The sequence below is a fragment of the Pinus tabuliformis genome, chromosome 9 (assembly GCF_031772625.1).
Source record: "Pinus tabuliformis cultivar Carrire ecotype Pingquan chromosome 9, CPIR1, whole genome shotgun sequence".
Lineage (NCBI taxonomy): Eukaryota > Viridiplantae > Streptophyta > Pinopsida > Pinales > Pinaceae > Pinus > Pinus tabuliformis.
In genome coordinates this window covers 1,441,477,935-1,441,502,929 of record NC_142307.1, presented here as the reverse complement: position 1 = coordinate 1,441,502,929, position 24,995 = coordinate 1,441,477,935, and the positions used below count along the sequence as shown (strand labels likewise).

The following is a 24,995-nucleotide window of genomic DNA, read 5'->3' as shown; positions in this document are numbered from 1 at the left end:
ATAGGAAGTAGAGACTCAGAGGAGTTGAACAGAGAACTTCCAGGAGGGAAGTAGAGGAGCGTCATGGCACTACACGGGGTAAGAGACCAGGATAGATTGGACGGAGCATCGAACTTCGCAGTCTGGAAGGCCAAAATATTATCAGTGCTTGACAGGAATCGTGTCAAGAACTTTGCCTTGAAGGTTAGAGCTATCCCAGTCGGCCCCAATGATAATGACAAGTACGAGGAGGTGATGGCGAGGGCCAAGTGTATTATCCTTGATGGGGTCAAGGATCATGTGGTACCACATATAGCCGAGAAAGAAACGGTAGTTGATATGTGGGAGGCTCTCAAGAACCTGTACCAGCATACTTCTGTGCATAGAAGAATGCTGCTCGAGAACCAGATTAGGTCGTATCAGATGAACAAGGGTTAAACGATTGACTCCTTCCTTGGAGGATTGAATGAGATCCGAGATCAATTCACTGCTATAGGAGCGACACCGGATCAGGAGCTTATGGTGAGGACAACCTTGAATGTTATCTCAGAAGAGTGGGAAGTGTTTGTCCAGAGAATCCAGGGTAGAGGGACTCTCCTACCTTGGGACGAGTTGTGGGAAGCTCTTCTCCAGGAAGAGATCAGACGACAGTCAAAGACAGGTAGCAGCAACAAAGGGATCAAGGTCAAGCAGGAGGAGGAGGATGTGGCCCTAGCATATGAGGGAAAGCAGGAGAAGCGGAAGAAGAAAGATCTTTCCAAGATCAAGTGCTTCCACTGTGGGAAGATGGGTCATTATGCAACCCAGTGCTCAAGGAAGAAGAGTAAGGGAGAGTCTTTCGAGACTAAGGCAGCACTAGCATGGGCAGAGAAGGAAGTTTTGACAGACGATGATTGTGCCATGAGTGCACACACACCACTTGAGTGGAAGTGGGGAGACATCGAGCTGTAGTCAGGTGGACTACAGGCGATGAGGGGCAGGATCCTCAAGGTACCCAGCCTCTTGGATTAGACCTTGCTATGGGAGCCTCGATGAGGAGTAGCAGGACTGGCTGAGTGGGTAGAGACGGATGTAGATGGAGCGACAGAGAGAGCTACATTGTAGGAATCCCGAGACAACGCAGAGCTAGTAGGCTGTAGCAGTGTGAGAGGCACAGGAGTGTTGCACCAGTGCAGGAAGGCACAACGAGGTGTGCAACGGTGCGAGATGCAAGGAGTTGGTGCAGCAATGCATAGGTCAGAGAGAGGGAGCACTTGTTAGCAGTAGAGGGAGCTTCCGCATCAGTGGGTGTTTCTAGCCCAACAGGGAGGTTAGTTGGGAGATCAGTTACTTACTTCTCAGTAACTGAGTTGCAGTACAACAGTGAGCAACACGATGCAGCATGATGAGAGGAGGTGCAATGCAGATGCAGTGCTGGGAGAAAGGACTAGCAGCAACACGGATGCAGAGGGAGCTGTTGTACAAATGTAGTAGTGGCAGTGGCAGAACCATGGGCACCAGTACATGAGGCAGTAGTGCAGAGGATTTTGGGCAGGAATGCCTAGCATCAGCACAAGTACCGATGCTGGATGATCAGAGTAATACTCAGTGAGGAGTATTGTTAGAGCACAGTCCTCGCTAAGAGGGAGTGTTGATTTGGGGTAGCATCGAATGTGCTCTAGCCACGGAATTTGGTGGAGAGGTTGGGGCGCATGAGATCTCCAATACCTAGAAAGGGTTTAGTCAAATTCTAAACAGATAAGATGATACTAAAGTAAATAACATTTTTAATGGAGTCCCTAAGTTTAAACTTAGGGAAAATAAAATATTAATGAGTATTAATATGAATCTGTGTTAGAGTGGTCCAAAAGACATGGATCAAGCCAGATCTAATCTTAGCCATTGATTAGGGACTTAATCTCGGTCGTTGAATCGTCAACATGAAAAGTATAAGAGGAGGCTTGAGGGTCACTTGGAGATCACACGAGATGATCAGTCATTCTATTCTCTAGAGCGGGTTTTGCTAAGATAGAATCAATGATCAAGAGAGCAACTCAAGGGCATTGAGTGCAGAGGAACAGAGAAGGCAAATAATGTTCTAGGAGAGCAGTGCAACAACCAAGGAGGGTGATGCAGAGCCAACAAGGGCTCACATAGGGCCACGCAGAGGCAGCCAAGTGCCGCGCAGAGCACCATAGGGGCCAGCGTAGCTGACGCAGGGTCTCTGGGGCTGACGCAGGTTAGTAAAGGCTGACGCCGGGCCAACGTGAGTCAGAGAGGGGCTGATGCAGTTCTAATTGGGCAGACGCTGGGGTTGCAGGAGCAGTTTTGTGCTGAGGAGCTGTCGGAAGGGTTTTCCAGGGTTTCAACCAGGAGATTTCTCTCAAACTGTGAGGTATAGCTGCTAAGGAAATTCTCTGTTGGGTAGGCCAGTTACGACACCCAGATTGTACTCTGATATTGCTTAATAAGAAAACCCTCAGATAGCTGCACCGATTTTCCCGCATTGGTTTTTTTCCGGGGACATTGGTCCAGAAATAATGGTGTCATGTTGTGTGTTTGTTCTTGTTTCTTTTAGTTGCTGATCTGTAATATGTTGAGCATGCACTGGTGTTTATTTTTAGTATTTACTTTGTAAATAACTTGTGAAAGAAAAATTAACAAGTAGGTAGGAATAAATAAAAAAAAGTGCATGAAGGGTTTCTAAATTAAGTAAACTTAGAAACTTCAACATTTCGTGACCTACAAGTGAAGATATTAATATGTTATGGTGGGCAAGGAGGGACATGAAGGGAAGTCGACCTTGTGTTAGAGGTGCCCTTTGGAGGGCTGTTCAATCCCCACATGAAACATATAGATAGAAGTCCTTGTGAGACCCCATAGACACATCCAAGTGCATCCACATCAAAGGAAGAGCTTTGAAATAGGACAATGAAGGTGGCAACAAGGATGCAAGGGTAGGAGCACAAGTTTTTGGGAGGATATCTCTGTTTTGGGTGCGAGTTTCTTTGTGAGGAAGAGTTGTAGCTCTGAGGCACCTTGCATGGAGGCAAGGAGGATGATTTAGGGCATTTTATCCCTTGAATGTAGTTCGAGTTCCTTGCAGGTCCTAGCCGCAGTCAAAGGTAAGTTATTAGAGTGTTTCTCTATGCATTAAGGTGTGGGGAACCTTTGCTACAGGTGGCCACGTAGCAACGACAAGTGTCTTGAGATGATTTGAGGGTCGTGAGGCCTTAAGGAGAGGGTAGACTCTAGGTTGCAACCACTAAGAGTAGCAACACATGTAATCAGAGGCAGGGGCGACTTCATCAAGTGGTATTTCCTTGTGTTAAAGGGAAACATCCTTTACTGTAGCAAACTGCATGTTGTGAGGGTTCTTAAGGAGGAGCCTTGGGCCCAAACAATGTGTGGAAAGACCTAGTAAAGGGCAATAAAGGACAATTGTTTAGATAAGGAATATAGTGGTATTTGGAGTTGTGGTTTAGGGCTGTTGTGTGCCCTGACCAGTCTTGTGCATGCACCGAAATCGATGTCAAGGAGGCAGCAAAAGTGAGTTATAAATGTCACCTTGTTGATGATTGGATGCTAAATGATGTAGTGTCGTAGGAGAGGACAATTGGTGAAGTCTGTTGGTAGCCAAGAGGAAGGGTTTCCTATGTAATTGGATGCCCTAACTAGGAGCAGATGCTACAACAAGGATTGGTCACTCGTGGTTTGTTGGAGGGTAGTGTGAGAGTGGACCAAGTGTGGACAGTGGATTGGGCATTTATGGTATGTTGGAGGGCAGTGTGATAGTGCCCAAGTTGGAGCCCGGTGTGCACCATCTTCATGGACTTAGGTGGTTGCTAGAGTGGCAGATGAAGAGCTCAAGGGTTTGATCAGCCAAGACAATTTGAGTAGCCCTAGACTTGTGTGTGGAGAAGGACATCTACAATAGAAGATGGGCAGTCCTCCTAGCCCGTGTTCATTGTGGGAGATGGACATCTTGCAGTGATAGGTGGCAGCCCTCCATGCCCTATGTTAGTCTTCATTGGAGCAAGGAAGATGGGCTGAAGTCACTAAGTAGTCGAGGAGCAACAGTGGGAAGTTGTGAGTTGTTCACAAAAGGAGTTGTGAACAACTCGATAGGAGTCTTGATGTGTTGATGCATTGATGGACGAACGATCAACAAGAGAGCAGATGGTTGAGCCGAGATTCAGTGGCCAGATGGACTTGGAGCATTGATAGAGGCAGATGTTGCAGCTTGGGAGTCGAAGGACCAGGCAGGTACAGGGTACGACCGAGAGGAGTTGAGAGAGCGCGCTACATCAGCCAAATGGTTAGAGTATCTTGTTGAGGGTAGATTGGTTCAATGGACTGACACTAAGCCCCAGTTTTGTATTCTTGTATTAGTGAATATATGGGGGCCATTATCCCAAGTACAGGAGCCCTAGACTGTTGTATTATTCAGGTTGATTAATATAACGAAGTTGGGATATTGTACAAATTGTGTAAAAAGTTGTGTATATTTTGTGCACTAGTATGTTTACTGTTGTTTATATTCGTTGTGCAAAGTAGCTTCGTTGTGATTCATGGTTTAGTAGTGTTAGTGATTTAAGATTCTATCCTAGACACGAGGATCGTGGAAAATCAACACAGTCAGATACTCAGGCGACAGTTGCAGAGCTAGTTGCAGTGACATAGTAGATTAGGAGAGATCGAGTTTCCAGTTGCAAGTGTGTATTGCAGGAAATTCATGTGAATGGGGTGGTAGTGTGAATTGGCAAGTTGCAGAGCGCAGGCATAGTTCCAACCAGAGAGAGACTCTAGGAAGGGTTTTCTAGCCAAAGTAGGTGTCCAACATTCTAGTAAAAAAGGGAGGCTGGAATCTCCAGTGAAAGAGGCAAGAATGAGTTCCCTAGTGGCAATGCCATGTAGTCCGGTTAGCTAGTGCATGTTGTAGGCATGAGTGTGAGTAGCCAAGAGGTTCTAGAGAGAGTTTTCGAAGGTAGAACGAGTTTTCTAGTGGCAGTACGCACAATCTAGTTAGGCAGGAGTGCGAATAGCAGGGAGGACATAGAGTTGATTTGCAGGAGGAGATTTCCCAGTTCTTATTTAGAGGGAGATCAAGACTCAGTATTGCAATGATAGCTCTAGTGCAGGGGCATCAACAATGTGAGATTAGAGTAGCGCAGTAACAACATAGGATGGTTCTATTGCAACATGTAACAGGGGATTCAAATATTATGTGCAACGTGGATCGTTTTAGCTACAACATGTTCCCATAGGCCAACAGGTGGATGATATACTCAGAAAGGCCAACAGGTGGCTGAAAGCTTGTCTACTTCAGATAGTAGATGGGTATAGTGGAGAAAACCTTCCTCGCTAAGAGAGAGTATTAGTTTTTGGTAGAAACGAACAAGTGTTCTAGTCTCTATGTTGTCTAAGAGGCTAAGGAACAAGAGATCTCCAAAACCAATAAAATGTTTCACGAGAAAAGACTTGGAGACACCTCAATTAAATTAATTAGCCAATAATTAAAAATTTCCTAAGTCTAACTTTGAAAAATTGATCAATTAAAGTGAATTAATTGAGGGAGTTTGATTTTGATCTAGAGACTTTCATTGATGAAGTCAAGTTGATCTTAGCCATTGGTTGAGATGTGATCATGGCCATTGAAATTCTAGCGAGAGATTATAAGAGTAGGTCGAAGGGTTTGGAGAAGGTATCCGTTGTGAGTTGGGCAGTTGGTCTACCCAGTTGTAGATATTCAACAAGGGTGTAGTTGAAGCTAGGGAAGCATTAGAGGCAGTGGTTTTAGTAGAGATTTGGAAGTAGGAGTCTAGAGGAGATTTCCTCAACATTTTTTAGTGTTTGGGAGACAGGAAGAGGAGGTCGCATCAGGTACTGTAAATAGCCAGATTTCCTGATGCCAGTTGCCGGGGACTACGTTTCAGTTTCTAGAGGCCGAATCTATCGTCCGGAGGTAGAGCTAGTGGATTCCAGAGGCAGAGGGAGGTAGGACGACTTTCAAGAAGGTGATTTCGTGGCTGAACGAATTTCTGGAGGCAATAGTACACATTTCCAACTAGGCAGTGCAAATAGCCAGGAAGTGCGAGTTGCTGGGAGAGAGGCAAGATCCAATTGTAGAGTGAGACAATTAGTCCCTAGATTATTTTTCCAGTGAAGATCAGTATTTGCCGGAGCTTTTCGAGTGAGAGGTAAGCATATCATTGTACTCCTAAATTTTTGAAGATTAATAATAATAAAACCCTCATCTGTTACATTGGTTTTCCCTTCGGGGCTTTTCCAAGAACATTTGCCCAAAAATAATGGTGTCAAATTATTGTGTGTGAATTATTCTCTCAGTTCCAGTATTTTATATTCCCCAACATTTTTAATTGTGAAGATTACAATAATGATTTAATCGTTATTTGTCGTAAAGTTAATTACATAAGACAAATAATCTCTAGTAGATAGAAGATTAAATACCAGTTTGTTGCAATTGTGGAAACATCAAAATTTGAACTTTGATTTGTTTACCCCAAAACCTTATTCCCTCCAAATAATTTGACTGGGATATGGGCTCTTGACAGCCTCACTGCTCACCATTGGATGGCGTTCCCAATGCTTGTTCCCTTACCAATGGGTGGTGGTCGATGGCCTTGCGGCATAAAATCACTCAAAATGCCAAAATATATTAACATTGTGAGGCCTTACAAAACCAGTCCTTGGCATAGAGCTTGAGGCATCCCGAGTTGCCATGTCATTTCCACGTGCACCAATCAGAGCTTGCCACATTGCCTCTGCTGACATGTACCTACCACGTGTACTTCCATGTGTCACCTGTCGACAGTCCATTTGGTCCTCTGAAAATGCCGATTCCACCTACCACGTGTCACTCTCTCACATTGCCACATCATCATCACTGCCACCTGTTGTGTCATGTCACTACCACATCTCTTTCTGCCATATGTTTTGCCACATCATTGTCATGTGTCACTTAGAAAAGGGCCACTTGGCCACCCAAAATGGCCAAATCCACCTGCTATGTGTCACGTCCACGAAGTGCCACATGTTATCCTTACACATGCACCTGCTAACTATCTCTACGCCATTGCCACCTGCCACGTGGAGGTGCCATCTGTATTGCCACATTGTGCTGATTGCTGCTCACCGCTTGTGCTTTTGTGTGCACATCATTTAGATCAAGCGGTCTGATAAGAACTTGGGTGCTTAGGCCAAGCACCCTGTGACCAAGAGCCTTGCCTCTCCACTACCTGTCGGCTATCACGCTGTTCCTCCTGAACTTTTTTGCCTTCTGGTGGGGATTTGCTGATCCGGTGAGGGGTTCGTGCTAGAATCATGAGCCTTTGGTACCTTGCTTGAACAGACATACTTCAAAACCTGATTCTCCTCATTCCTTGGGAGTTTGCGTAAGTGAAATATACTGTTGGAAAAAGCTCTTGGAGAGGACTATCCAGTCAAGCACTTTTTATGTGCTTTTGAGCAAGTCACCTACAGACAAAATGCCTTCAAAGATAGGCTACTCAACAATAGCTAAGGCATCATAGGCTTAGCACACTGTTAATAGAGACAACCAAGACGTCAACAACAGCATAAGCCTCATGTATGAAAACCTCAACAAGCTCCCCCTAAACTTGACACTACTTGACATCAATGACAACAACTGCCAGCATGCTCAACACAAACCTATCATTTCCTTTTAATAACCATCTCTGGGTCATGCCAAGACATGTTGAGTTGCCATCTAGAGATTTTTTCGTTTGCTCTTTATATGTGCTAGAATGTTACCCTGGCTTCCATGGAATTTGGTGACTCATTTTGATCACTACCTGCTACCCTATAGTCCAGCCTTTGCCTTAGTTGTGTCTGTAAAATATCTTAAAATGAATAAAATGGAAATCAGTTACTAATTATATTAAGAATCACGTGGTCTTTCTATTACTTAACAAAACACCTATCCCTCACTACAAAGAACCTTGTTCACATTTTGAGTTGCTGTATATGGCTATTGAAGCAGTTATAATATGACATTCTTGTTATCATGTCTAGATGCCCAGATTGGCTAAGCTCCCAAAGAAGTTGCCTTGTTTCCCAATACTTATTTGCTATTGCTTCAATGCAGAGATGCTGCAGCTCTTGCTGAATTTTGGTCATGGCTGGAAACAAAAGTTGTTCATGAGAAAGTGCTTCTTACAGAAGTAGAAGTTGCAGAAAAGTTGTTCGAGATTCGGGCTAAGCAAGCTGGTTTTATTGATACAAGCTTTGACACAATAAGTGGTAAAAATAATAGTCGACTAATTCCTGTTGCATGTTTTTCGTGTACTTTAAAGTTTAAACAGCTGATAATACAGAGAGACTTGAGATTTCTTAATCCTCTATAAATGTTTAGCTAAGGAAGTGGGTTTGTTGATACAAGATTTTACCGAATAAGTAGTTAAAAGTTTATCCAAAAGGATGCTAATTGTATTGTTGTCTTGTAGTTTGACTAGTTGAAAATCAGCATAGATTTGAATTCTCTGACTTCTTTTAATGACTAGACATTTCTTTTGCATAAATGGATTTCATTTTTTACTTTTAAATTTAGAATCATGTTGTAATATTTGTAGCTGGTGCAATCTGAACACATAAAATTTCTATTGACTTTCCAACATAAGATCTCAAATTGCTATTCATCAGTTTGTTTTTGTCTTCCATAAATTATGTTTCCCTATATCTTGCACTTGCAAAGGACTATGTTCTGCCTTTGTTCTTGACTTTGATTATTTGATGTTGAGCTGGTGAGACTCATGTCTCAAATAGAAATCTTCCTTTATTAGTTACCCATGTCGGCTCCCATTTCTTCTCCAGGACTTGGGAGGTCTGTACTGGGATTTGTATGTATATTGAATGGTTCCAGTGACCTAGAGCATGCTCCAAATTGACCCCTTTTATAAAACAATGAATATTAAAAAGGCCCATGAGTTCACCTCTGCATAAATTGAAGTGAGAGCTGGCCCTACCCAGTTGTGTGGCAGCTTATACTGTATTAAGAAGTTTAAACAAGTAGTGGACTGAAGATTGCATATTTATAATCATGACATTTTCGCTTCATCATCTCATGCCCATTAATTAGTTTGTCCTATCAGAAACCAGGTTTATGCAGTATGCAAAGTTATTGTTTATAAAGCCTTTAGACAATAATTTTTAAGCAAAGGCTTCAGATTTTTCATAAGCATGTTTCTTTATGCAATCCAAAAATAGCTCCTTTGCTGTTCTGAACTCGAAAGGATGTTCACAACTTGTCTGTTATTTAGAACTCTTTTATTTTTTATTCAAGTCATTGCAAAATCCGGAAGTCATCACAGCCAGATATTTCCCAATGTGTGATTTCATGGAGTCGTGCTAATTGATTTTTTCTTCTTTCTGAATTATCACCTATCACTGAAATAACAGTTTCCATTGCCAGGCTCAGGAGCAAATGGGGCAATTATTCACTATCGAGCTCAACCAGGTACCTGCAGCATTGTAGATGACAAGAATCTCTTCTTGCTAGACAGTGGTGGTCAATATGTCGATGGGACAACAGACATTACGAGGACTGTACACTTTGGAGAGCCTACTTCACGACATAGGGAATGCTTCACTAGAGTGTTGCAGGTCTGAAGCTTGATCCTATTTAAAGATAGTGGATAAATTAGTTTATAAAAACAAAAGTAAATAATCATCTAGCTGGAAAGCACCTGATTTATATTTGAAAATGATGATAGCTAGATTTACCAACTTTATATGCAATACCTGTTCCACTCATGTCCATGATACAGATCTGCAAACATACCAGAAAAGCAACTGATTCTCAGGAACCTAATAATGACCACTAGATGGATAGAATGGAGTAGAAAATATTTGAGTGATCTGATTTATGACTCTTACACTCATTACAAATGTACTATAGTATTGTTATATTACATATGCCTGCCGTGTTAGATCTTGTCTTGATTAAATTTTACAATCTATTTTGTAAATGGATTTTCCAGGGATTGGAGCACTGTGATATACCTTGCAGTAGTTAGGGGATGCCAAAGGAATTCAAAAGAAAGGGACAAGCCCATATTTCCCAAAATGATAGAAATGTTCTGTAATAAATGTGAATGTCTTAAGAATGAATGATATGCGGTCAATAACACTGGCATATATAATACCTAAGATACACGACAATGCTGAAGGACACAACATTCCATTAATATAACTATTATAATTAGGTACATTGCATGCCCTTCTTTCTAGGAAGGCTTTGTTCTTCAAGCATGTGAGGAAACAAAATGAAAAGATTGTCGAAGCTTCAAACAATACTGACCTATTGTAAAAGGATTTATCCATTTGGGTAGAATTTCATATTTTTGAATGGAACTTATTTGATTATGACTCTATGGAGCCTTATTGGAAGTTTGATTATTTAGGAACATGCATCTAGTGCCACCTTGGTTGAGGAGAATGATCTTAGGTTGATTGATCAGAGTGACAACATTCACGGTTTGGATTCTGATGGGATTTTATTGAAGAAATTTTCCTCTTGATCTCCACTTTAGGATGTCCTTGATTAACCTTAAGCTGTATATTTACATCAACATCAGATACTTCTATTGGTTTATCAATGGAAATGTTCATTTACATTAGTAGTGAGAATTTGATTTTAAAATTCAATTGAGTTTGTACATGTTTCTTCGTTGGAAATTTGCACTTAAGTTTTTGAAACATTGTTTTTGAACGTTTAATTCTTTTGTTCTCATAAGCATGCTGTCATTTTGACATTTTAAACGAGATATTTTATTTCTCTCTGACAATGTCTTATGTTGCAATTCTTTCTTGTTTTGAAAGACGATATCTGACGCACTATCTATATATTCTTTGAAGAGGTAGCTTCTGTGCATGACTACATTGTGAGGACATGCAATGCTATCTCGTTTTCGTGCCAAGATGATAAATATTTATTTTCCATGTCCAAAACAATGGTACCCAAGATTTTCGTCAATGTTGGACCCAATATTATACTGACATAATTCCACATATGCACAACTTCACATGGCATTTGAAAACATTATTTTCAAAAGCCAATTGTAGACTGTTTATTTCTTATTATTTATTTTTCCTAAAAGCAGGGTTTTTGTTATAGTTGGCTTGAGAAAATTAAATTGATTGGCCATCTGAATATTAATACAGTTGCCAATTGCATATGAATTAACAACAATGTCAATATCTTTTCTTTGAACAGTTGCTTGATTTCAATAATGCAGAAATGAATTTGTAAAAATCATTATAATGGTGATGGTTGAACTGGGAAAATGATGGCAATGAATAACAATGGGAGCAGTTGTGGGGATGCAGAGTGTGGTACAGGTGTGTAGGAGGGCCATATGACATGACAAGGAGGATACGACTGTCATAGTTGTAGCTTGTGGTTTTTTCATTGGTCTAGCATTCACATTTGCAGGGAGGGCAGTGACAGATGACAATGATGGAGGAGAGAGGAGGGCGGCCTGTAGATGTATTGCATAGATGTGATCCACACTAGTATGGATTCAGATATATAGCAGCCAGATTTTGTTGTGGATTGCTATGGTAATAGGCAAGGGCTTTTAAATGTCAACTGAGATGAGGAGTTTGCAAGGTGTGCCTTTCATGATGATGGAAACCCTCCAATTCTTGGGTTTGTTAATGTACTAGTATCAAAAGCATTCAAGGGATGTTTGTGAAAATTCTATCACTGCAGCAACTGATTTAATTTTCCTACTTATTCCACAATAAGTTATTTATGAAAATAATTCAATACACATTAAAATAAACACTGCTGCAGATATCACACTGTAATACAGAAACAAACATATGCACAAGCATTAACACATTGACACAAATATTTTGGACAACAGTGCCTGGAAAAACACAATGTGGGAAAAATGGTGTAGCAAGGGAAGATTTTATTATTCAGCAATTCTTCTGTACAATAGGGTGCCAAACTGGCTTACCCACAGAGAGAAATAATTGTCCAACACTTCTCCCAATCCTACCGTCAGCGCGACTAACCTCTGCGTGGCTCTCAAACCCTCTGCGTCAGCCCCTGCTTGATTGTGTCAGCCCTGGGCCTCTCTGCGTCACTCACGCAGGCCCAACAAGTGACTGCGCAGTCTTCTGCTGCCTTTGCGTCTGCCTCTCCTGCCTCAACGTTGATCTCCAGTGGCTGATCCCGCCTCTCTGCTCCGTACTTGCTGCCTCCTGACTGCTCACCAGACCACTGGTTCAATTTCTTAGCTAACCTCGCTCCAGAAATTGAACTCACTGGTCTCCCTTAGTGTGTTCTCCAAGTGACCCTCAAGCCTCCTATTATACTTTCTCGTTGACAAATCAACGGCCGAGATTAAGTCCCTAATCAACAACTAAGATTAAATTTGGCTTGATCCACGACTTTTGGACCATTCTAACACAGTTTTATATTAATACACATTAATATTTTATTTCCCTAAGTTTAGACTTAGGGACTCCTTTAAAAATATTAATTATTTTAATATCTCCCAAACTGTTTAGAATCTGCCCAAACCCTTTCTGGTTATTGGAGATCTCATGTGCCTTAGCCTCTCCACCAATTTCATGGCTAGAGCACATCTGATGCTACCCTAAATCAACACTCCCTCTTAGCAAGGACTGTGCTCTAGTAATACTCCTCACTGAGTATCACCCTGATCATCCGACATTGGTCCCTGTGTTGATGCTAAGCCTCATTGCCCAACATCCTCTGCACTGCTGCATCCTGCACTGTTGCCCATGCCTTTGCTACTGCCGCTGCTGCATCTATACGACAACTCCCTCTACATCCTTGTAGTTATCACTCCCATTTCTGCTACTCAAATGGGTTCTTTACCATCCCCATCTTTTCCATGAAGTAGTCAAATTTTGTCCTTCCAAGGGCCTTGGTGAGGATGCCTGCCACTTGTTCTCCTGTAGGAGTGTAGCTCAACTGTACAACTCCTCGTTGAACATAGTCCCTGACAAAATGACGCCGGATATTAATATGCTTCGACCTATCATGAAACACTGGATTCTCAAAGAGCTTGATGCAACTCTGATTATCACACATGATCCTGGTCACCTCCATTTTCCTTCTGAATAGGTTCACAAGCAGTTTTCTAAGCCATATGGCCTCACACGAAGCTGTTCTTGCCGCCATATATTCTACCTCATATGAGCTCAGAGCCACGGACTTCTGTTTCCTACTGCACCAGGAGGTCGTTCCTGATCCAATGTTGAAACAATACCCAGAGGTACTTTTCCGATCCACTTAACTTCCTGCCTAATCTGCATCAGTAAATCCACTCAATCTGATATCCTTACTCTTGGTGTACAAGAGTCCATAATTGACTGTTCCCTGTAAATAACTGAGAACATGCTTAACTGCTGCCCAGTGCGCCCTCTTCGGTTCCATCATCGACTGACTGAGGGTGTTGATGGAGTAGCAAATGTCTGGCCTGGTTATTGACCAAATACATCAGGGACCCTATGAGATGCCTATATAGGGTGGGATCGACATCCTTATCTTTTGTTGCATTAATCTTCTTCCAGTTGGTGACTATTGGTGTAGCCATAGGTCTACAGTCCTCCATCCCGAATCTTTTTAGGATTTCTGTAGCATATCTCCCTTGCCCAAGGAAGATTTTTCCCTTATATTGCCAAACTTCCAACCCTAGGAAGTAATGCATTCGTCCCAAATCCTTCATATCGAATTCTGTGGCTAGATTCTTCTTGCGGTCCCCAATGAGTCTGGATGATCCTGTTAGAAAGAGATCATCCACATACAATACTAAGATTAGCGACTCATTCTCTACAACCAGATAGTAGAGATTTAGATCCACGTCACTCTTGACAAACCCCATTTTTTGCAAGTAGCCATCTATTCGACCATACCATGCTCTCGGTTCCTGTTTCGGCCCATACAAGGCTTTCTTCAATCTGCATACATGAGACTTCTTCTCATGAGTTTCAAAGGCCTCTGGTTGTTCAATGTATACCTCCTCTTCTATTACCTCGTTTAGAAATTGCATTTTGACATCCATCTAATGGATCTCCCATCCCATTTGGGCTGCAAGAGATATCACGGTCCTAATAGATGTATACCTAGCTACCGGGACGAAGGTCTCTTCATAGTCAATCCCTTCCTTTTGAGCATACCCCTTAGCCACAAACCTGGGCTTGTATTTCTCAACACTGCCGTTTGCAGCGTATTTGATCTTGTAGATCCATCTTGAACCTACCACTGATCTGTCTTGAGGTCTTGGCACCACCTCCCAGAGATCATTTACCATTATGGAGTTGTATTCCTCTACCATTGCATCTAGCCAAACCTGATGTTGAGCTGCCTCCTTGAAACTGGCAGGCTCTCCATCCTGAGCTACTAATGCCTGATATCTATTTGGTTGTTTTTGCTCCCACTTATTGTTTCCTGGTGCATCGATGAAGTTCTTTGCATCTCGCAGAATCTGATGAAGTTCCCTGCTAGTTCTTCCTCTGCCAGTAGGTGCTTCTATTCGCTCCTCCTCCTCATCTTGACAATATTCCTGTCCTAAGGAAGAATTCTTTACTTATGTTGGTTGAAGAGGCTTAACCAACAGCTCCTTCCGATCGCTCCTTGGAAGGCATCTCGCAAGATCTTCTGAAAGCGTTGTCCTCCATGAACTTTACATGTCGTCGTACTACTACCTTCCTGCTCCCTGGAAGATAGATTCTGTATGTCTTAGCGTTCTCGCTATATCCTACCAGATATCCCTTTTCCGCAGTCTGATCCAGCTTCTTCCTCTTTTCTTCGGGTATGCGGCAATATGCTAGACTCCCAAATATCCTGAAATGACTAACTTCAGGTGTCTTCCCTGTGAATTCTTTCTCTAGAGTAATCTTGCCCACTGCCCGATGAGGAGTCCTGTTCTGAACATAGACTACTGTGTTGCATGCTTCTGCCCACGAGAATTTTGGCATATCCTGATCATACATCATGGCCCTAGCGGCTTCTACAATAGTCCCGTTCTTTCTTTCTGCTACCCCATTCTGCTCCAGATTATATGGAGTTGTCCACTCTCTTCTGATGCCCTCCTTAGCGCAAAAATAAGTGAAGTCCTTATTGATATATTCTCCACCATTATCTAAGCGCAAAACTTTGATTTTCTTCCCAGTTAGATTCTCCACTAGAGCCTTGAACTCCTTGAGTTGACAGAAAACCTCATCCTTGGTTTTCAGAAAATAAATCCAAGTTTTCCTTGAGTGGTCATCAATGAAGGTAAGGAAATACTCGACACCACTGAGAGCTTTGATGGACATAGCTTCGCAGATATCAGAGTGTATCAATCCTAGTACATTCTTGGCCCTGTGTTTGCTCCTAGGAAATGCTGCCCTGGCATACTTTCCTAGAACACATCCCCTGCATTACATCATCTCGTTCCGTACTCAAATCTGAAACTCCTGTTACAGTGCTCCTGAGAATTCTCAGAGCTCCTTGGTGCAAGTGACCCATTCTTCTGTGCCATAGTTCGTTCAAGCCCTTATCTCCATGACTGCCTATTAGTGCCATTGGTGATTCTAGTTGCAATCTATACAACCAATTACTTTTGATCCCGATCTACACTTTATTTTTCCAGCTTGGGTGTTTGACGTATACCTTCTCCTTGATGAAGTAGACATCATAGCCCTTGCCTTGTAGTTGTGACACGGAAAGTAAGTTCATCCCCAATCTTGGTACATGCACTGCAATTGTATCACGGAACCGTTCTCCCGATTTTGTTTGAAAAACTATGGTACCCTTCCCTATTGGAGTACACTTTGCCTTGTTCCCGATGGTGATCTGAAAGTTCATTTTCTCTTCTCGATATTCTGAGAAACACTCCCTGATTCCCGTCATATGCTACGAAGCTCCATTGTCTATATAACATACTTCTGATGATGCAACACTAGTCATACACGCCGCTTCTTCTTCTAGCCTGGAAGGCAACATAGAGAAATCGAAATCTCTTTCTCTTGTGCAGTCTTTTGAAAATCTGTGTGTACCCTGACGTGGATGCCTTTGCATCGTGGTATTGACCCATAGCTAATTTTCCCTTTCTGTCTTTGATTACTTGCTCTGATACCATGTGAAAATTCTATCACTGCAGCAACTGATTTAATTTTCCTACTTATTCCACAATAAGTTATTTATGAAATTAATTCAATAAACATTAAAATAAATACCGCCGCAGATATCACACCGTAATACATAAACAAACATATGCACAAGCATTAAAACATTGACACAGATATTTTGGACAACAGTCCTCGAAAAAACCCAATGTGGGAAAACCAGTGCAACAAGGGAGGATTTTATTATTTAGCAATTCTTCTGTACAACAGGGTGCCAAACTGGCTTACCCACAGAGAGAAATAATTCTCCAACACTTTTCTCAATCCCAGCATCATCCCGGCTGACCTCTGCGTGGCTCTCAAACCCTTTGCGTCAGCCCTGGTCCTCTTTGCGTCACTCACGCAAGCCCAGCAAGTGACTGCATAGTCTTCTGCTGCCTCTGCGTTTGCCTGAAAAGCCCTGCGTCTGCCTCTCCTGCCTTAGCGTTGATCTCCAGTGGCTGATCTTGCCTCTTTGCTCCGTACTTGCTGCCTCCTGACTGCTCACCAAACCACTTGTTTAAATTCTCAGCTAACCCCGCTCCAGAAATTGAACTGACTGGTCTCCCTCAGTGTGTTCTCCAAGTGACCCTCAAGCCTCCTCTTATTCTTTTCTCATTGACAAATCAACGACCGAGATTAAGTCCCTAATCAACGGCTAAGATTAGATCTGGCTTGATCCATGACTTTTGGACCATTCTAACACAGTTTTATATTAATACACATTAATATTTTATTTTCCTTAAGTTTAGACTTAGGGACACTATTAAAAATATTAATTATTTTAATATCTCCCAAACTATTTAGAATCTGCTCAAATCCTTTTTGGGTATTGGAGATCTCATGTGCCTTAGCCTGTCCATCCATTTTCATGGCTAGAGCACATTCGATGCTACCCCAAATCAACAATGTTCCCCCCCTTATTATGTTCCTTTGAAACCAATTTGGGTTGTGATGCATTCCTTGAATGGCAAGTTTTTGATGTCAAGAAGGGTTCTTTTGCTTCCGCTAGAGGTTAATGTGAGCACCTTAGGGGGCTACCTTGTGATCAGCTTGAGTGTGGATTTTAGACTATAGTTTTCTTGATGCCTCTAGACGAGCATGTCTGCCTAGAGGGCGTGACTGAGCAAGCTAAGAGTTTAGTGCTTTTAGTGTCGAATGGAGACGTGATTTCAGTGGTTGTGGTAGAGGATGCGATGATGGGTGAAGGAAAGCCAGGTTTGAATTAGTTATGTTGACCACTGAAGTGTCAACTACCCCATGAGCAGAGTACATTTCAGAGCAATCAATTTTTTTTCACTCTACATCATCATCATGTAGCTTCTAGTCTTCATTTGTAATCCGAATTCTACAGCCCTGTGGGTCATTATGTAAAAATAATTCTAGCATGTTTATAAAGCCAGGTAACGCATCTAGGTAGCCTAAGATTTTTGCTAGAGAGTTTCACTCTAGGGAGTTTTTTTCTTTAGCTAATTATTCATGTTTCTCAACACTAAATAATTAGTTAAGTTTTTCTCTCACTCATCCCCCAAAGCTAGAGTGGAGCTCGATGGTGAAGTCCTAGGTTAGTCCTAGAATATAGACTTTAGAGTGTTATAATTTGCAACTAGGGCCAAACTCCATGTGGGTCATCTTATTAATGGCAGCTGGTATTTTTCTTGGATCCCTCTCATCAAGAGGTGTAGGATTGATCTAAAGATCATCCGATTCCAATAAGTATTCATGGAGATATGAATTTATTTGTGTTATGGGATGATTCTTCAAGGCTGTCCAGCAACCAAATAAACCCCACTTGTACTCAACGTTTTAGCATAAATAAAGGAGGACTTCAAGTCATTTAGACACTCATCTTCTTGGGGATCTCTTCCTCTCCACTTGTCTTTGGGTTTTAGTGGGAGGAGAGACTTAAAGAGGATACGCTGCCCTATCCTATACACTGTGATGAAGGTGCCTTCTACGCAGCCCTAAAGGAGGAATCTTGGAGGTGCCCTAGTTGCAGGGATACATGCCCTAGCCACAGTCAAGGGAGGAAGAAAAGTATAAGCCCTCAACGCTGTGCAGAAAAGGCTCTCTGGTCTAAGGAGCTTCAACGCAGATCTAAGGAGTACTAGAGGGAGCCCTAGCCATAGTAAAAAGAAGCCTACACAACTGAAGGATAAGCCCTCATATGCTGTCCTAAATACTCTAGCCACAGGTCATGATTTGCTGTCACAAGTGATCCTCAAAACACAGCAAAAGAGAACCTTGATCTGATGTTTGAAGTGGCTTCTAATCCGCAATCCTTAAAGCACCTAATTCGCTGTCATAATGAGGACTCTAGCCACTGTATTGAGAAGACTTCTATATGCTGTCTAGTGGAAGAATGAAGCCCTAGCAGCAGTGAGGAGACACGCTGTCAACCTAATTGGCAGCCCTCATCTAGCTTCTATTTGCCATTGTGAAAAAGGCCTTATACGCAGCTCTTAGCTGCAATAGAAGAGGCCCTAATCAACAACATACAAGTGGTCCTATGCTGTAGCAAAAGGAAGTATTTAATCAGCATTTAAGTCACATTGATGTAGATGATAGTGTGACATATTTGAGATATGTTCTGGGCATGACTATACAACAATAAGGCTGATTGATAGACATTGTTTTCAAGGGCAATAGCTGGGTACTGTATGACAACCTTGCTTGCTACTGGCTAGGCCGCAGGCCATAGCCAGCAGCATATTGTGTTATAGGTTGCACAAGGATAAGGACTAAAGGTTAATGTGACTGCTTCTGTGGTCAGCGTGTTAGAAAACTTGGTTAGATGCAGCAGTTGGATGCAGCATGGTATTCGAGACAGCAATGAAGTGCAGCATAATAGTCATTGAGTACAAACCAGTGATGGTGCAGCATTGAGTGCAGATCAGTGATGAGTACAACATTGGGTGCAGATCTGTGATGAGAGCAACTCAGTGATTGGAGCAGCACAGTGACAGGAGCAGCAACATGAAGTGCATAGCATGGTCATTAGGTCCAGCACTGTGATGATGAGTGCAACATGGTGCAGCACGGTGAGGTGCAGCAAATGGACGAGATGCAGCACAATGATAGGTGAAGGAGTCACCTGGATAATCAGTTGAAGTAGCATGTCTTCAACTGATCTCATGTAGATATAGAAAGTTGAAGTGTTGACTTCTGTTGTAAATGTACTCTCTCTCTCTGCTGAACTATTGAAGAACATAGAAGAAGAATTGATCAAGGGTTTCCCCACATTGGGGTTTGTCCCTGGCTAGCGCCACATCTTGTGTCCTTTGTCTTGGCTTGTCTTCTGCGAGTTAGGTTCATGTTCTATCTGCAGTTTACTTTAATGCTGATGTGATTGCTAATCTGGAAAAAATATTGAGCTAACTGTGAAAATTGAAATAAATTGCTCTAAGCGTAGAACATACCTAAAATTAACATGGTATCAGAGCTGAGGTGAAGACAATGCCCAAGCAAGAGCGAAAGAGCAATCATCGAAGACAGTTAGGAAAGGACAAAAGGATTAATGGGTTCCTCATCCCTCTTTAAATTCACCGAGGGTGAAATCGAAGCAGAGAATATTATCAGAATGGCGCAACGAAATATGGCCTACCTAAAGATCACTTCATTGGGAAGACCGAATCTCAGGGTGGAAGGAAAGGCAAATAACTAGTTCGGCCATTATGCGAAGGAGTGTCCGAATGGCAGGGACACATGACTTGATGATGATAACAATCATTCCAAGTACATCTTCAATGATCAGAGGAATGACAATGCAGGTCATCAAGGTAATGGCTGACCCTTCAAGAAAGCAAGGAACCCCAGGTATGAAGAATCAAATGTTGTTTCTGATAAGATATAGAAGTGTTATCTTGTATTTGCCCTCTCCTTCAGATTCTTTGGGAATCTGGCTTATTGATTGCAGTGCTTCCAGGCACTCCATTGAATAGAAGGGTGCTCTCTCTCTAATTTGGTAGAGATGGAAACATTTGTTGGATTATACTTGGAGCCGATGCCACCTATCCTGGAAAGGGTGTTACCCCTCAATTGAATGAGGGTAACTCGATTGATTTACAAGAATCTCTTTTATGTACCTGATTGCAAGAAGAACCTGGTGTCCATTTCGGCAATGGAAGTCAAAAGGTTTTAGGGTGGCATTCATTGAAGGAAAGGTATGTGTTTGGATATAGAATTTTCAAAGATGTTTTTATCTTTGAGTTCAGGGTTGGTAGGAAGTCCATTGGGGACCATGTTAGTTAACACATAGCACCGGAGGTCTGTAAGACAGATGATGACAAGGATGTCTGAATTCAAAAGGAGCATGAAGGTACATGTCTGAGATGTATCAAAGGGAAAATCTTACAAGGGGACCATTCCCCCCATGTAGCAGGTCCACAGGTTTGGAACAACCCGAGGTGTTTGAGATTCATGATCGGGAATCTCATGTGTGCCAGTGGAAGAAAGCCCTCTATGGCCTGAAGTAGATCACCTCAGATTTGATATGAGAGGATTGATAGTTGTCAGATGAAGCTGAGATTCACTAAGAGTGAAGTCGATCCAAACCATTGTTTGAAGGTTGTAGATGATAGACCTCTCATACCGACACCTTCTGAGGACAACCTATTTCAGACAGGTGCAGACCCTCTCACTTGTAGCAATAAGAGGGAGTTGGATTCCGGATGTGAAATGGTAAACTGCAAGCCTGTGACTACCTCGAGGATCTTAACTTTCAGAAGTTATACGGTGATGATGTCGAACTAGATTTGGGAAATGCCTCTGAGTTTCATAAACTCATTTGCATTGATGTTCTTGGTGAACTTTCGTCCAGACATATGTTTTGCAGTTAGCGTGGTGAGCTCAAATTTGGTTGAGCCTCACTGGATTGGTGACAAGAATCTTTTGAGATATCTTTGGGGCACAATCTCTCATGGATTTAGATACACTGTTGGAAATATGAAGCTGCATGATTATTCGAATGTTGACTAGGCAGGTAGTGTGGAGGATCACTAGAGCACTTCCAATGCTAGTTCTCGTTAGGTTCTGCTTCGATATCATGGATGAGCAGGAAGCAGAAGTAGGTTGCTATAAGCACTGCCGAGACCGAATACATAGCTACGAGTATGATTTCGTATGAAGCTGCCTGGTTGTGGAAGCTCTTAAGTGCGCTGTTTATACACATGATGAATACCACCGTGATCCTCTGTGACAACTAGGGGGGAATTCGATTATTGAGGAATCCCGTATTCGATGATTGCTCCAGCAGATAGACATCAGATACTACCTTATCTGGGATATGGTAAGTCGATGAGCGAGGAGGTTCCATCGCATTGAGACTGATGTACAGGTCGCAAACACTTTGTGAAAGCCCAGGGGAAAGATCAAATCTATGATTTTCCCGAACGACTTGGAGTTGTTGAGAGACCTTTGTAAAAGGGTCCTACATGTTGCATGCATTGAGCTCTAGGAGCTCTGGGGGGCTTGGGTTACTTACTGGAGTGACATGCAACCACAAGGCGACTCACCCTCCCCTGGTGATGCGCTATGTACAAGGTGACAGGTCTAACCTTCCCTGTGATACCTCGTGGCAACTGTGGAATAGGATAATTAGTTCTCCTGTGGGTCGGGATGATTAGTTCTCTCGTGGCAACTGTGGAATAGGATGATTAGTTCTCCTGTGGGCCGGGATGATTAGTTCTCCCGTGGCAATTGTGGAACAAGATGATTAGTTCCCCTGTGCGTCGGGATGATTAGTTCTCCCGTGCCGACTATGGGACAAGATGATTCGTTCTCCTGTGGACAGGATGATTAGTTCTCCTGTCGAGGCATCCTACCCATGCAGTTTGGGACTCATGGGAAGTACCTCTCATCTGATCAATGGGAGGGAAATGGGGTTAGCGACCATTAGTAGTACTATTGATGGACGCATCGTTGTATCTACCGTACTCCCTACGCTAGGATGACCTCCATTGATCTGGGATCAGTATGAGTCGTTTGAGACACTCTCTTGTGACATTGATCTAGGATCAATGAAACTAATCTGGAATCAGTATGAATGATTTGAGACACTCTCTTGTGATATTGATCTGGGATCATTAAAACTGACTTCGGGTCAGTAGAGAATGGTATGAGACATTCTCGATCAATTCTTCTTCTTCATGGTTAAGCAGAGCAGAGCAGAACTGAACAGAGCTCAGCAGAACAGTGCAGGGCACTGATGGCAGAGATACTACCTTATCTAGGATATGGTAAGTCGATGAGCGAGGAGGTTCCATCGCATTGAGACTGATGTACAGGTCGCAGACACTTTGTCAAAGCCCAGAGGAAAGATCAAATCTATGATTTTCCCGAACGAATTGGAGTTATTGAGAGACCTTTGTAAAAGGGTCCTGCATGTTGCATGCATTGAGCTCGAGGAGCTCTGGGGGGCTTGGGTTACTCACTGGAGCGACATACAACCACAGGGCGACTCACCCTCCCCTGGTGATGCGCTATGTACAAGGTGACAAGTCTAACCTTTCCCTGTGATACCTCGTGGCAACTGTGGAATAGGATGGTTAGTTGTCCTGTGGGTCGGGATGATTAGTTCTCCTGTGGCAACTGTGGAATAGGATGATTAGTTCTCCTGTGGGACGGGATGATTAGTTCTCTCGTGGCAACTGTGGAACAAGATGATTAGTTCTCCTATGGGCTGGGATGATTAGTTCTCCCGTGCCGACTGTGGGACAGGATGATTCGTTCTCTGTGGATAGGATGATTAGTTCTCCTGTCGAGGCATCCTACCCATGTAGTCTGGGACTCATGGGAAGTACCTCTCATCTGATCAATGAGAGGGAAATGGGGTTAGCGACCATTAGTAGTACTATTAATGGACGCATCGTTGTATCTACTGTACTCCCTATGCTAGGATGACCTCCATTGATTTAGGATCAGTATGAGTCGTTTGAGACACTCTCTTGTGACATTGATCTAGGATCAATGAAACTAATCTGGAATCAGTATGAATGATTTGAGACACTCTCTTGTGATATTGATCTGGGATCAATAAAACTGACTTCGGGTCAGTAGAGAATGGTATGAGACATTCTCGATCAATTCTTCTTCTTCATGGTTTAGCAGAGCAGAGCAGAACTGAACAGAGCTCAGCAGAACAGTGCAGGGCACTGATGGCAGAGATAGTGCAGTCGAACATATGGATCAGTAGATGGAGTTCTCCTAGTTGAGAGGGAGTGTTAAAATTGGTCATCTTATTAATGGCAACTGGTATTTTTCTTGGATCCATCTCATCAAGAGGTGTAGGATTGATCTAAAGATCATCCGATTCTGATAAGTATTCATGGAGATATGAATTTACTTGTGTTATGGGACAATTTGTCAAGGTTGACCAGCAACCAAATAAACCCCACTTGTACTCAACGTTTTAGCATAAATAAAGGAGGACTTCAAGTCATTTAGACACTCATCTTCTTCGGGATCTCTTCTTCTCCACTTGTCTTTGGGTTTTAGTGGGAGGAGAGACCTAAAGAGGATACGCTGCCCTAGAGGATGCCCTATCCTATACACTGTCATGAAGGTGCCTTCTATGCAGCCCTAAAGGAGGAATCTTGGAGGTGCCCTAGTTGCAGGGATACATGCCCTAGCCACAGTCAAGGGAGGAAGAAAAGTATAAGCCCTCAACGTTGTCCAGAAAAGGCTCTCTATTCTAAGGAGCTTCAATGTAGATCTAAGGAGTACTAGAGGGAGCCCTAGCCGTAGTAAAAAGAAGCCTACATAGCTAAAGGGTAAGCCCTCATATGCTGTCCTAAATACTCTAGCCACAGGTCATGATTTGCTGTCATAAGTGATCCTCAAAACGCAGCAAAAGAGAACCTTGATCTGATGTTTGAAGTGGCTCCTAATCCACAATCCTTAAAGCACCTAATTCGCTGTCATAATGAGGACTCTAGCCACTATATTGAGAAGACTTCTATATGCTGTCTAGTCGAAGAATGAAGCCCTAGCAGCAGTGAGGAGACTGTCAACCTAATTGGCAACCCTCATCTAGCTTCTATTTGCCATCGTGAAAAAGGCCTTATACGTAGCTCTTAGCTGCAATAGAGGAGGCCCTAATCAACGACATACAAGTGGTCCTATGCCGCAGCAAAAGGAAGTATTTAATCAACATTTAAGTCACATTGCTGTAGATGACAGCGTGACATATTTGAGATCTGTTTTGGGCATGACTGTATAGCAATAAGGCTGATTGATAGACATTGTTTTCAAGGGTAATAGCTGGGTACTGTATGACAACCTTGCTTGCTACTGGGCTAGGCCGCAGGCCATAGCCAACAACATATTGCGTTATAGGTTGCACAAGGATAAGGATTGAAGGTTAATGTGACTGCTTCTGTGGTTAGCATGTTAGACAACTTGGTTAGATGCAGCATGGTATTAGAGACAGCAGTGAAGTGCAACATAGCAGTCATTGAGTACAGATCAGTGATGGTGCAGCATTGAGTGCAGATCAGTGATGAGTACAACATTGGGTGCAGATCCGTGATGAGAGAAGCTCAGTGATTGGAGCAACACATTGACAGTAGTAGCAACATGAAGTGCATAGCATGGTCATTAGGTCTAGCACTGTGATGATGAGTGCAGTATGGTGCAGCACGGTGAGGTGTAGCAAATGGACGAGATGCAACGCAATGATAGGTGAAGGAGTCACCTTGGAGAATTAGTTGAAGCAACATGTCTTCAACTGATCTCATGTAGATATAGAAAGTCGAAGTGTTGACTTCTGTTGTAAATTTACTCTCTCTCTCTCTCTGCTGAACTATTGAAGAACATAGAAGAAGAATTGATCAAGGGTTTCCCCACATTGGGGTTTGTCCCTAGCTAGC

General features: G+C 42.6%; 1 protein-coding gene across 2 annotated transcripts in view; it reads left to right on the top strand.

Annotated features, from left to right (window-relative positions):
- The window catches only part of LOC149153984 (Metallopeptidase M24 family protein), a 512,523-nt gene that overhangs the window by 223,223 nt on the left and 264,305 nt on the right, over window positions 1-24,995 (top strand). For both annotated transcript variants that reach the window (XM_089437961.1, XM_089437962.1), the window contains exons 7-8: window positions 8,087-8,241; window positions 9,410-9,600. In XM_089437961.1, coding sequence (XP_089294087.1) covers window positions 8,087-8,241; window positions 9,410-9,600 — 346 coding nt within the window. The remainder of the gene's footprint in view (window positions 1-8,086; window positions 8,242-9,409; window positions 9,601-24,995) is intronic.